The sequence below is a fragment of the Strix aluco genome, chromosome 5 (assembly GCF_031877795.1).
Source record: "Strix aluco isolate bStrAlu1 chromosome 5, bStrAlu1.hap1, whole genome shotgun sequence".
NCBI lineage: Eukaryota > Metazoa > Chordata > Aves > Strigiformes > Strigidae > Strix > Strix aluco.
This window is the reverse complement of record NC_133935.1, coordinates 10,275,773-10,289,062: the sequence shown is the minus strand read 5'-3', so window position 1 is coordinate 10,289,062 and position 13,290 is coordinate 10,275,773. Positions and strand designations below refer to the sequence as shown.

The 13,290-nt window shown below is 44.0% G+C and overlaps 1 protein-coding gene across 2 annotated transcripts in view; it reads left to right on the top strand.

Moving 5' to 3' along the window:
- CHST11 (carbohydrate sulfotransferase 11) overlaps positions 1 to 10,315 on the top strand; it is a 178,809-nt gene extending 168,494 nt beyond the window's left edge. For both annotated transcript variants that reach the window (XM_074825902.1, XM_074825903.1), the window contains exon 3: positions 5,398 to 10,315. In XM_074825902.1, the coding sequence (XP_074682003.1) occupies positions 5,398 to 6,246 (849 nt within the window). In that variant the 3' untranslated portion in view covers positions 6,247 to 10,315. The remainder of the gene's footprint in view (positions 1 to 5,397) is intronic.
- The last annotated feature ends 2,975 nt before the right edge of the window (positions 10,316 to 13,290 follow it).

Below are 13,290 nucleotides of genomic sequence, written 5' to 3'. Positions count from 1 at the left end.
TCTTATTCACACTTTTTATGTGAAAACAGGATTGGAAACGTGCTTGCATGTAACCTTATGCTCAAAAAAAAAAAACCCTTAAGCATTTGGTAAAATATAAATAATACCGAGAAACATTCTACATATTGAATAACAGACACCTCTTAGAACTCGGATGGTGTGGTTGGTGGGCTGGGGGAAGGAGAGCTAATAATACCTGAGAGATTTTAGCCAACTGAAATACTAGTCTCTCTCGATGTCACATAACTAGGACTGTTAGTGCCACCTATGGTTAGTCTATCTGACACTTCTCACTTGAAGACCTTGTTTTCAATGGAATATGAGTCTGCTGCACACACCTTATAAACAAATACCATTAAGAAGAATTTGGTGGAGATGAGCACTGGTTTATGCTAAGCTTAACAGTGCTACTGAATAGACCCAACTGGGTGTTCAGCAGACATGCAGCTGATTTTGATTGATAGCTGCTTGGACCACAGGTAAGGGGGATGCCGTGACAACTCACATAGTTCAAAACTCTGCCTTATAAGTGTGGGGGATACTTCTCTGCACACTAATTTTTTATAGCGAGACAAAATTTAATGAATGTTTTTCTTGAGTGACACTTAGGTATTTCTGTCCTTCTATTTTAAAAGTGCTTTCAGTGCAGGTACCTGTGAACTTGATTGATCTCTGCTCCTAGTTTGCAGTACACTACTATATTTAGAAAAAAAAAAAAATTAAAGATGTCCTGTGTTTAAATCTGAACTTGCACCTTGACCATCAAGCTTAGAAAGGCCCTCAAAGATTATTTTATCCTGCTGTGCCTAAATAACCAGAAGAAAATACCTCCTATCTCATTACTGTGATTTACCTTGAATAACCTTTGCATGCCGTGGGTTGATGATTGTCAGTTGGTCAGTATATATATTTCTGGTCAGTATGTTCTCCAGTGCACTACCTGCCCCCCCAGCTGTACGGAAGACATCCACATGAGCAGAGTGTGCTGGACTTTGCTTTCCTCCCTCGTTGTTAGTTTGGGACTGATGGAGATGAGAAGCTTCTGGGATCAGTGTCTCCAGACTACTTTTTTTTCTTTTCTTCTTTTTTTAAATGCTGCTGAGCGTGGGATTCTCCCGCTGCTCATGCTGCCTCCCTGTTCAACTCGGTTGCTGCATCAGAAAAGGAAGAAAAACTTTGATCTTGACGTCCCCTTCTTCTCTGTCCCCTTTTACAACTTCTGCAGGAAAAAAACGCATCATCAAGTGCATCTACGGTGTTGTCAGTCCTTTCAGGAAAGAATGCATGCTTTTATCGGATGTCTTCCCAAAACCTTTAATGCCCAGCTGAAGTCCAAGTTGAACTGTCAGAGGACAGACCTGAGCAATAGCTTTATCACCATCCCCATGCTGCTCTCAGAGCTTGCTTAAGAGTGCCCTCTCCCAAAGTGGGGTGGATTTAGGCCATTACTTATTGTGGCTTCTTGAACTGAGGGATCAGCAGGGACCTCTGGTAATGACCATCGATGCAGCAGTCGGTGTCCAGGCAGCAGCTGCACTCTCACAACTCCGCAGTAGCCACATCTATAATAGCGTTGGGGGAAGACAGTCCATGGCCCTAATTGTTTGGCTTGCCCTTTACCATCCATGGGTTTAAAGATACCTGTCCCTTGGATCTTATCTCTGGCTGCTTAAATCTGTAGGGTGTATTTTCCTCATTAGTTGTGAGCACATTTTCACTGGCCAAATGGACCTCTAGTTTAAATGAATGTAGTTCCAGTCTCATGTAATCTTACTCTTCTCCCCGTTCCCCTCACCAGCTTCAGGAGTGGAATTATTATGTGGCTTAAAAGCCTTGCCTGTAACTTAAAATTCGGAGGAACCATATTAGTGTCAGATAACTCCGTGTTAATATATAATTTCAAAATATCGAATTGAAAAATGATGTTATGATTAACTCGCATGGTGCTGTAGGCTCTGGGGACCATGGAGCACATCCTCTGTGGTTTGCAGCTTACAAGAAAGAGTTTGGTGGTTCTGCAGGAGCTCCATTAAAGGTTCTCCGGTGCCTTGCCCGACTTCTCACTAGTGCAATGCAAGTGTGGCTTTCATGTTGCCTACTCCTTCAGCAAGAGGGCTGTTACCGTTAAACCTCAAGGAGAGCCAGCAGGATGCTGCTTCTCTGGGGGAAACAGCTCTTCCAGGGTGCATCAGGTGTGTCAGCTGCAGAGAAAATGGGTTTTGATACAGTTGACATAGTTCTAAATTGGCCTTTTTTTAAATAAGCTGAAGTCAGTATGAGGAGAGAAAAAAAAAAAAGTAGAGCTTTCAAAACTGTATTTCCTACATGATCCTTCATCCATCAGCCATACCAAATGGTACTGTAGTTTATGAGAATAGGACAATACTCTTCTAGTGTTACACTGATATTTAATGTGTTCTGTGTGCCACCAGACAGACCAGAGCACGTGCAGAGCTGACCCTGGGGTGTTGGTGTATACTTAGTAAATGTAGCTGACCAAACTTGTATGCCATTTCTTCATATTTCTTCCACGTTAAAAAGAGTGGGAGACAGGTACCACTTCAAAATGCACAAGTATCATTTTTTAAGTGAATTTAATGTAGTACAATCTCATTTGCAATTGCAAATACTAAGGCTGCATTTTACCCTTACTCCGAATGCCTGAAAATCTCATTAATGTTAATGTATGGTGAAGAAGTGCTTAGCCTATTGATGTAGGAATGAAATCAGGAGCAAAGCACAGCTCCACAAAGATTCATCTGCAGATTAGGGTCTGAAGCAACCATTAGATTATCAAATCTGACCTTCTATCTCATACAGGCCATAGAACCTCATCCACTTAATTCTGTATTTATCCCAAAAACAGCACCAGAAAAGCAAATACCGTGCATTAACATATTGTAATGTAGCAGTATATTCAGTCTTTTTTTTTTTTTTAATATAGAACTGGAGGGAAACAGCAGTACTGTGCTGTATGATATTGATGAAAATCTGCAACAGGAGAGATTTCAGCATTTTATCTATCTGAAGAGGAGAATTTGTATGCCTGTGTATTTGCATAGGGTTTTGTTTTGTTCTTTGGAAATTATTCACTGGTAACTTTAACCAGTATAGAGCTGACCATTAGTTCTGCTCTCTGAGGACAGCAGAAATTGAAATAGGAACTTTTTTTTTTTTTTAACAGAAAAAGTAATTTTCTTCTAAAATCTGTGTGGTCCTTGACAACTGCTTTCTAACATCTTACTTTGGAAACTCCCTGCCAGTTAGTTTTCCTAGGAAACATGAAGCACATTTCACATCTGGCTTCTCATCTCCTCAACTATAACACAAAACTGCCCTTGAAGCGCACCTGGGAGGTATTCAGGGGGATACCACACACGCACAAAAGACAGACGAGCCAACCTGTCTGAAGGAGCTGCATTGGACTATTGCGTGTTTTAACGATTAGCCAACATTTTACTGAACAAAGGGACTAAAGAGATGAGATGAGGAAAGCATCAAGGAATTCAGAGGAGAAGTGGTGGGTGGCACTGTACAAAATACAGAGGTCCCAGGCTTGGCATATAAATGCTGTCGTGAAGAAAAAATCCTCCTGCCCAAGTCTGAGGTGCACCAGCCCTTGGTGTTGCCCATCCCACAAGAACATTCCTCTGCAACTCACTGCAGCTCAGAGGGAGGGAGAGTCTCTGCTGCTCATGTGTTGCAAAAACTTTTGCTGGCCCTTGGGTGGGTGAAAACTGGGCTTTTAGGGCTTCTCTGTATCAATACTATTTCTATTTCCTTTCCCTCCAAAGCTTAGAAATCCTACAACCAGCTTGATCCCATCTCAGGATTTGGTTTGGGTTTTGCCTCTAAAGTGCATTTGGATCCTGTTCTTTGAGGGGTTTTTTAATATGCGTCATGGCTAACTACTGGTATTGAAAGCAGAGATTTGACACATGACTTCAGGAACTTGGAGGTTCAGTATGAACCGCCAAGCTGGTGCAAAACCATTTGCCAAGGGTATTATACTGGCAAGGGGAAAGAACCCTATAACCAAAGGCACCCCCATAGCAGATGTATACAATCTACATTGCCTCAACTGCTTCACTGAAGTGTCCTGTGATTCATGTTAACCTAACTAGAAGGTATCAGATAAACACTTTTGAAAGACTCAGTGCACAAGAAGAAATCTCAGACTTCCTTGCCTATCAAATAGGAAGGTCAATACTTGCCTTAATACTTGGCTTTGAGGCTAAACTAATTGCTGAGCGTGAGGGTCTTCGAAATCCACAGGTAAGTGGTGTTAAGTAAATGTAAATAACATTACCAAAACCTTCCCCCTGTTGCTTTGATGCAAGTTATTCAGAATATGTAAAAAGGCATTTGTAGCAGGGAGGATAGGGCTGCACAGCAAAACGTTGTGCCATGCAGAAACACCTTAGGTGGCTCTGAATAACCAAACACAGGAGCCCTGCATCGGCATGGTCCTTTGCTTGGGCTAATATTCTCCGTTTCCCAGAGGAGCTCATTACCTGCCTTAGCAGAAGCTCTCGCTGTTGTCGCTGGACACAGTCTAGGCAGGAGGTGGCTGGTGGTGAGAGAGTGGCCATCTCTGCACAGCTGCCGTGTGGGTCCCCCCAGAGACAAATTGCAACCGCTCCAAAGCATCCAGTAGCAGTAATAGTAGAAAGTTTGGGTGCTATTAACAAAATAATAAAGGGCTACAGGGGAACATAGTGCTGTGTGTGTTAGAAGGCCACACGCTCTTCCCTTCTCTGTCAATATGGCTTTAGCAGAGAGGCAGATTTACAGTTAATATTCTCTCTGCTCCTCAAGAAATCACATCTGAGTGAATGTTCCCCTTGGGGAGTAGCAGAAATCATCATGGGCTTAATTTCTTCTGCCAAGGTCATAGCTAAGAAATGGGCCATGATTATTAAATTCTCTAGCATAAAAGATATCAGCAATAAGAGCGCATACTGTTTTCATTTTGACAAATTTTCCAGCTCTGGTGTTTTCCTTCCCCATCTCAGCAGCAAAAGGTCAGGCAGGGTCCAGCACTGCTGTAGCCGTGGGATGGGTGTGAGTGGAGCAGAGATCTGTGTTCCAGGATTAAGAAAAGCAGTGATCACATCTCAGGATTGCCACCAGGCTGTGTGAGCATTTGTCCTCCTTTGTGTTGACTTCAAAGCAAAGTCCTGGTCACTTTGTGAACAACATTTAAGCAGCAGGTATCAGGAAGTTTGGAGACGAAAAAGAGTTTATTTTCTAGCACAGGAACAATTTTACTCAGCCACATAATGAACTGTTCTATACAGGCAGTAATCTACTTTTCTATGAATTTGTATAAGAAGCAAAAAGGCAGTAAGAGTTTCCCAGCCACTTGACTTACCAGTGCCTGTGCTTTCTTTGCAGTTGTCCAACACAGCAATTCTTCATCAGATTAGACGAGACCAAGTGACAGACACGTGCCGAGCAAACAGTGTATCTAACAGAAAGCGCCGTGTGCTGACGCCCAATGACCTCAAACACCTGGTTGTGGATGAAGATCATGAAATGATCTATTGCTATGTTCCCAAAGTGGCCTGCACAAACTGGAAGAGAGTCATGATGGTTTTGACGGGAAGAGGCAAGTACAGCGATCCAATGGAAATCCCAGCCAATGAAGCCCACGTGTCTTCGAACTTGAAGACTCTCAACCAGTACAGCATCCCAGAGATCAACCACCGCTTGAAAAACTACATGAAGTTCCTCTTTGTTCGTGAGCCTTTTGAGAGACTGGTGTCAGCCTACAGGAACAAGTTCACCCAGAAGTACAACACGTCCTTCCACAAGCGATACGGCACCAAAATTGTGAGGCGCCAGAGGAAAAACGCAACCCAGGAAGCTCTGCGTAAAGGTGATGATGTGAAATTTGAAGAGTTTGTGGCGTATCTCATCGACCCGCACACCCAAAGAGAGGAGCCCTTCAACGAGCACTGGCAGACTGTGTACTCCCTCTGCCACCCTTGCCACATCCACTACGACCTCATAGGAAAGTACGAAACACTCGAAGAGGATTCAAATTACATTCTCCAGCTGGCGGGAGTTGGCAACTACCTGAAGTTCCCCACCTATGCAAAGTCTACGAGAACTACTGACGAAATGACCACAGAGTTCTTCCAGAACATCAGCTCCGAACACCAAACGCAGCTGTATGAAGTCTACAAACTTGATTTTTTAATGTTCAATTACTCAGTGCCAAGCTACCTGAAATTGGAATGAGGGATGGGTTGGGGGGAGAGAGGGGAGAGAAAGCCTGTTTTATTTAAGATTTTTATTTGTCATAATAAATATGGAGAATGGGTTATTTTGTAAATTAATATTTTCTTTTTTTGAATGATGCTGCGAGCAGCACAGTCAAAATTATTTAAATCAACTGTAAGAAAGGACAGCTCTCTTTGCAGGGTAACAGGATTGTGACGATCTAGCTGTAGAAATGAATAATACTGCTACACTGTTAAAAAAACGTTAATTGTGTTCTGGTGAATTTCATTGATCTTGCATTCCTCAAATTCTAATTAATGTTATTTATACTTATTTAAAACATGGTCTCTTGGTAGGTGTCACTTCAGCAGCAGAGATAACGTTTGGACAAAAGGAGTCTGGTTTTGTGCTTTCCTCAGTTGAGTTTGTCTCTGGGTAATAATATTCTTCCATTAGCCGTTGATGCAGGTAAACAAGGGAATGGTTCTTGATACCACACACTTCAAAAAGAGTGGTGGAAATAATTTCTTCAGAGAGTGATATTGCACTTAAGCATACTAAAAAAATCTGTCTAGCCCTGAAAGGGAAAAATAAAACAGATTTTGATAGATTCATGATATCCATGGGTGTTCATAGATACCCATGACTGAAAGAAATGTGAATGTATTCCTTGGGAAGAGAAATGATGAATTTTTTGTAAATCTGGGCTTAATGATTTTATCAAGAATATGACCAGTCCCATTGTCTTTTAATTTGAAGCCTGCCAGCCCAAACAGATGCAGATTTGTGGATGGTCCATCAGAAAAAATCATCATTTTGAAAGTGACTGTAGAGATTTTTGGATGTCCAAAGCAATTAATTGGCATTCACTTAGTTCCTATCCAGGATGGGGGTGGGAGGAGCACCATCCTCTGTGAGTCATTCTTCCCTAACTGATCTTAAGATGGGCAATCCAAATTGGCTCAAAAAACACTGGTCATGATATGTTGCTATAAAGGATGTGGGCATGTCATTTGAAAATTCAGAAAGTCTTCATGTTGATCTCTGAGCATGCAAGGCAATAAAAAAAGGTCTTATCTTTCTATGTGCTGGTTTCATGGCTTTTTCCCAGGGGGAATGGGGAGTCTTTTCTTAGTTGATGCCTAAATACCATTGACAGGGTTGTTTCTAATTTCCAGTGGGTTAGTATTTCATCTAAGTCAGCTCTAGTGTAAGATCATGACCTTTTTAGTTAAGGTGAATGTCTCAGTAATGATTGTTTTGAGTTTAACAGCTTGTTGGGATGGCAGATTGTCCCAGGCATAGCACACCGAGCAATTGCTTTGGGCAAGCGAGTAGTAATCTATTCACAGCAAATAAATAATGAAAAATGGGATTTCAGTGTGCGTCTGTTAGCAAGCTAGTGAGCAGAAGTACTGAATTCTATGAATGTTGGCTTTAGTTTGATGCAGATGAGGTGTACGGCTGAGTGGGCAGCAGGCACCTGCCTGCGGAATGGTCTGTAGCCACCCCAAGCTGTCCCGTCCTGAGGCGGCAGCGCCGGCAGCCAGCTGATGGACAAAAGGAGGCAGAGGCTTAAATTGAAGCACTTGTGGGAACCTAAAATCTGGTTTAAAGTTGATTGACGATTAAAATGGAGTTTTAACTTGCCTCGGTGTCAATCTTATGATCAGACCAAACGCTTCTAGAAATGAGTGAAGATTTAAATAAACTCAGCTGAAGGCAGAGCTGTTTTAACAGTATCAGAGCCAGATCCTGAAAATGTTGTATTGTACAGTAGCTGACAATATCCACTGAATTACATTAGTCTCCAGGACACATATGTGGTTAAAGAAGAAAAATAGGTTCTATCTTATTTTATAAAAATAAGTTGCTGAATAAATCTCAGCTAAGAACAAATTAACATAAGAAACAGCAGCTGAAGTCCTTTCACAATTAGATTTGGTCTTCGCCAGGATTCAGGTCATTATTTTTTTATCATACCCTACAAATAAATCTCTCAATCATTCTGGGACAGCCACAGTTTTCATAACCCAGGTCCTATTTATAACCCAGAGCACTGACCCAGTGGCTAGTGAAGAGCTGTCTGTCTGCGCCTGACAGCTCCGAGTTCCTGATCGCTGGCTGGTGTTTTACTTGAAAGCAGTTTTGTGTCACCTAGAGTATGTGGAGCTGTTGCAAGTGCCTATCACAGTGTGCCCTGGCTTGCTTTCGTTCATAGTTCAATGGTTATAAGGTTTTTATTTTAAAAAAAATCTGTCTGAGGATAGATTCCCCCTCTCGCGCCCCCCCCCCCCCCCCCCCCCCCCCAATATTTCCCTCAAGCTATTTGTGTGCTTGTTTGGTCTTGTATCTGACCGTGTTCATATTTTAGTCCAGTTTTCTCTTCAGTTAGCTGTTAATCCCTCCAACAGAATGTAATGTGAATTTTTTCATTTAAGAAAAAAATTGCTTCAGAAAGTAAGTATTTTAAAAATGGGGTATGCTTCCCTCTTTCTTTTTGTACTTTTCTCTGTCACCACCATGTTTTTATGTTCTGAAATATTCTTAGTTTGCTTTGGAGACACAAAAACCCTATTTGAGAGCTATGATAGAAAAGCTTTAGGTGAAAAACACGTTCATTACCCAAATTCCCCCCGCAGAGGGCTGCCCTAAGGGTGGATGCTCAGCACTGAGATGTCTTTTATGTGGACTTAAGTGGGTACTTAAAAGAAGTCACTTGCTTTTTAAAAACCTTGATCCCGAACTGCTATGGACTGTCCATCTAGTGTGTTTTGTCTGTCTTGGGGTGCTGTGAATGGGCTGTAGATCTGTGTTTGAGATGAACAGCTGATATGCTGGATATGACTGTGTCCTGCATGGTGATCAGGAAGCCCTCACCAGGTCAGGGGAGGGCCACAAATGTTAAGGAATAGCCTTTTTTTGGTCTACTGGGTGTGTTGTTTTGACTGAGCCAAAAACTATTTATTTCCACTGCACCCACACAGGATGTTCAGGGTCGTTCCTCCTTATCTGAGCGAGCTGGCAGCCGCCACCTGCAGTGCGGGGGCAGCCGGGAACCGAGTTGGTTTTGCCCCCACCTCTTCACAAGGTTTCCCATGTAGAGAAGAGGGTCTGGTCTGCTCCTGACCTCTGCCTCCATCCCAGGTTCGTTTCTGCTGTGGCCACAGCTGGTCCCAGGAGACAAACAGGCAAAACTGCAGCCACAGCCAAATGCAAAAATAGAGCTGTGCCTGTGGGGCTGCTCGGGGAGCTGCTGTTTTAGAATGATGTGCGTTGGTTGTGGTCGAGCAGTGGTGAGCACAGAGAGGACCCAGCAGGGAAGCTCCTGCTCCCCACCTCTGTACCCAGCCCCCTCAAAGCCGCTGGGCTCGAGGAGCGGTGATCCCCAGTTCTGAGCAGCTGGTGCCTCCCCATCATTTGGCAGGGCTAGCGCTGAGCCCAGCAGCACTTGCGGCTCCTTACCTGGCACGATACCCACCGCCAGGGGTTTGTTCCCCCCACATGGCCCCAAGCACCTTAACCTGGAGGCCAGGCTGGATTTGGCCCATCTGAACATAGTGGGGACTCCTGGGTGGTGGGAGGTGCCCCCACCACCTGACTTCAGCCTCTTTGTAAACCATGTCCATTATCACAGAAACGTGCAAACTGCCTGAACCATGCGCTGTGTAAAACAAGTGAATTAATAATCCACAAGCAGAAGTGCTTTTAGAAGTAAATTGACCCCAGATGTTTTAGGGTTCCACTGTAGTCTGCTGCACTTTTCAGGTACAAAAAGGGACTGTCCTTACTATTACTCTTGTTACAGAGAGTGTTATTTTCTTACATGCATGCACAATACAATGTGTACGAATAATTTAACATCGATGTGGGGTTGGATTTTTTTTTTTAACCTATTTGTATGCAGTAGAAGGCTTGTTGTAGAAAAGTATCTCCTCATACCTAAATATACTGTTAATAAAGAAAAAAGCTAAGTTATACATTGCCAACACAAGTGTGATCTGCTCATGAATCTTTCCTTAAAAAAAGCCATTCAAGCCTGATTATTTTTCTAAGTAACTTCAATTAAATTGAAGAAAGAAAGTGCCTCTCTGTGTGCTTTATTTCTGGCTCGTGCTTTCAGGGTGCATTTTTCAGGGTGGGATTTTTTCCTGCATAGCTTTGCTTTCTCACAAGGGTTATTGTGGCAGGACAAGTGGAAGACTTAAAACTACCTACTGCTTTTGAGCAGAAAAACTGAAGTCATCAAACAACATCCCTCTTGCTCCCTTCCGTCTCAAGTTTCCAGCCAGCAAGGCTGAGGGTTGTCAATTTAAGACCTGTCACATGCCCAGAAACATTGTCCCACCTCAAGCAAGGGTGTTTTAGAGTCAGTCAGATGACATAAACTCCAGCTATCTGATGAGCTTTAGGCCATGTGCTTGCCCACCTTCTTGTGAATTCACTAACAGTGGCTTTGAGTTAAACATTTCCAGCAGTCCCCAAACCTGCGTGGTCTCATCCATGATTTCCAGTGAGGCCACATCTAACCCAAAAGCAGAAACTTCCAACTGGGTTTTGAAGACAAACTTGGTGAGGAAATCAGCATCATAAATTACACTTAGGAAAAGCATACATTTAGGCAGTAACTGCTCACCATCATGACTGTGTTGTTGGAAGGGACCCTGGAGGTCAGCTGGGCTGCCCTGCTGTTGAAGGTCACCAAGACTGCGTCAGCCATGGTTTTGACCAGCCAAAGCTTCAATACCTCAGGGGATGGAGGGCTCAGAGCCTCTCTGGGCAACCTGTTCCAGTGCTGTACTACCCACCCATCAGAGATTTTTTTTTCCTAGTGTCCACTTTGAGACACTTTAACGTGTGTCCATCATCTATCACTGCTGGAAGAAGAGTTGGAATTCACTTTCTTTCCAAGTCCCTTCAAGTAGTTGTAGACTGCTACTAGATTCCTAGTTATCCATGCCATCACCAGACTAAATAAGGCCAGTCCTCAACATCTTCTTGTAAGTGATATGTTTTAGGTTGATGAACATCTTGGTATCCCATCTCTGTTACCTTTCCAGCAGCTTAATATTACTCTTGAACTGGGGAGGGCCCCAAAGCTGGATGCCATATTCTGGGTGCAGCACTGCCAGTGGCAGACAGGCCATTTACTCTGCCAGCCCCACTCCTCACAAGGCAAACATTATTCACAGCGAGAGCAGAGACAAACCGAAAATAAGAAATCTGCTGAGTAGGTGTCATAGCACATGGTGGGGCACTGGCTATCTTTAGAGCCTAAGCTTGTTCCCACCTCCAACACCCCACCACGCTGCACTCCCTAATGAATAAGCAGAACTGCAGCATAGCTTCCTCAAATCACAGCCCGGCTGTGAGGTATTAAGACAACAATCTTCACATTTCAAAACATTGGTGATTTGTTTCCTCTGCAATCTCAGTCAGAGAGGGAGACAATTAAGAAGGCCTTGAGAAGGGCTCGATCTAAGTGAGCGATTAGCCCGGCTCCAGCCACTGTGCTGATTGCTCTGGCCTCCCTCTGCAGCTTGGCAGGGCACAGATTACGCACCCTTCTAGTGATGCAATCCTGCTCCCACAGTACGTGGGTCAAAGCAGGCCAGTACACCGCCCTGAGAGAGTCTGTCAGCTTCAGTAACATCTGCATTCACAAAGATGAGCTGTGGCACCTCACAGAAACAAGGTTCCAGGAGAAGTCCTCTGGCTGTGTGGGGGCAGGTGGGGTAGTGCATGCCAGGGGACTGAGCCCAGGCATGGGAAGGGCGGGGGGGGGACAGACACGACACAGACCAGTAGCTGTTGCGACCTGGACTAGGAGCCCAGGGAGTAGTAAAGGTTTCATGATCCCCTTGGGTTAAATTAAGGTGAAATGACACCAAACGACTGGTTAAAACGTTGTACTTGTGGTAGAAACAACTTAAACTTGGGAAAGGATAATAAGTGATGTGGTCTGTTATTGATAAATCTATAAGAAGGGGAAGGGGAAGGGGAAGGGGAAGGGGAAGGGGAAGGGGAAGGGGAAGGGGAAGGGGAGGGGAGGGGAGGGGAGGGGAGGGGAGGGGAGGGGAGGGGAGGGGAGGGGAGGAGAGGCAAGGCAAGTCGAAGGCGAGGGAAGGGAAGGGAAGGGAAGGGAAGGGAAGGGAAGGGAAGGGAAGGGAAGGGAAGGGAAGGGAAGGGAAGGGAAGGGAAGGGAAGGGAAGGGAAGGGAAGGGAAGGGAAGGGAAGGGAAGGGAAGGGAAGGGAAGGGAAGGGAAGGCATGCAAGGCAAGGCAAGGCAAGGCAAGGCAAGGCAAGGCAAGGCGGAGAAAAGAAAAGAAAAGAAAAAAGAAAAGAAAAGAAAAGAAAAGAAAAGAAAAGAAAAGAAAAGAAAAGAAAAGAAAAGAAAAGAAAAGAAAAGAAAAGAAAAGAAAAGAAAAGAAAAGAAAAGAAAAGAAAAGAAAAGAAAAGAAAAAGAAGGAGTTAAAGAATCCGGATCACCCCGACATGCATTCTGCATGTGTGTTGAGGGGAATGGGGTGCATTAACCCTTTTGTCCAACTGAGTCGGTGGTCGGGATCCCCCCCTACCACCTTTACCTTTTTTTTCAGTTTTTGTTTCTTAGGCAATTATCCAGTCATTAGCTCCATCTGGTGTCAGTTGTTTTCTCTCATATCAATCTTTTAGCTCTTCTTCAAGGCTATAGTTGTAAATTAAAGTGTAGGCATTAACCCTTAAGGTTTTACTCAGTCTATGTCTCCTCCCTTTGAGGCTTATCTGGGGAATTTGGCTACACAACAGCAAGGGAGCGGAGCTGCGCACCCTTGGATACACTCTGCGCTTCCCAAGGCAGATAATTCATTCCTTAGACTAACCACAAAGGCCGCAGTTTGTCCTTGAGGCTTTCCGCGTTGATGAATGTCTGAGGCATTAACTCCTTCAGTTCCTCACAGCAGCTCCAGAGCTCAGCCACGGAGGGGGTGAGCTGGGGTCTTTAGAAGATTGAAATCACATGCACACAAAAATGGAAACTTCCATTTTTGGGGTAAGAAACGTCCTCTCTGCACAGCTCTT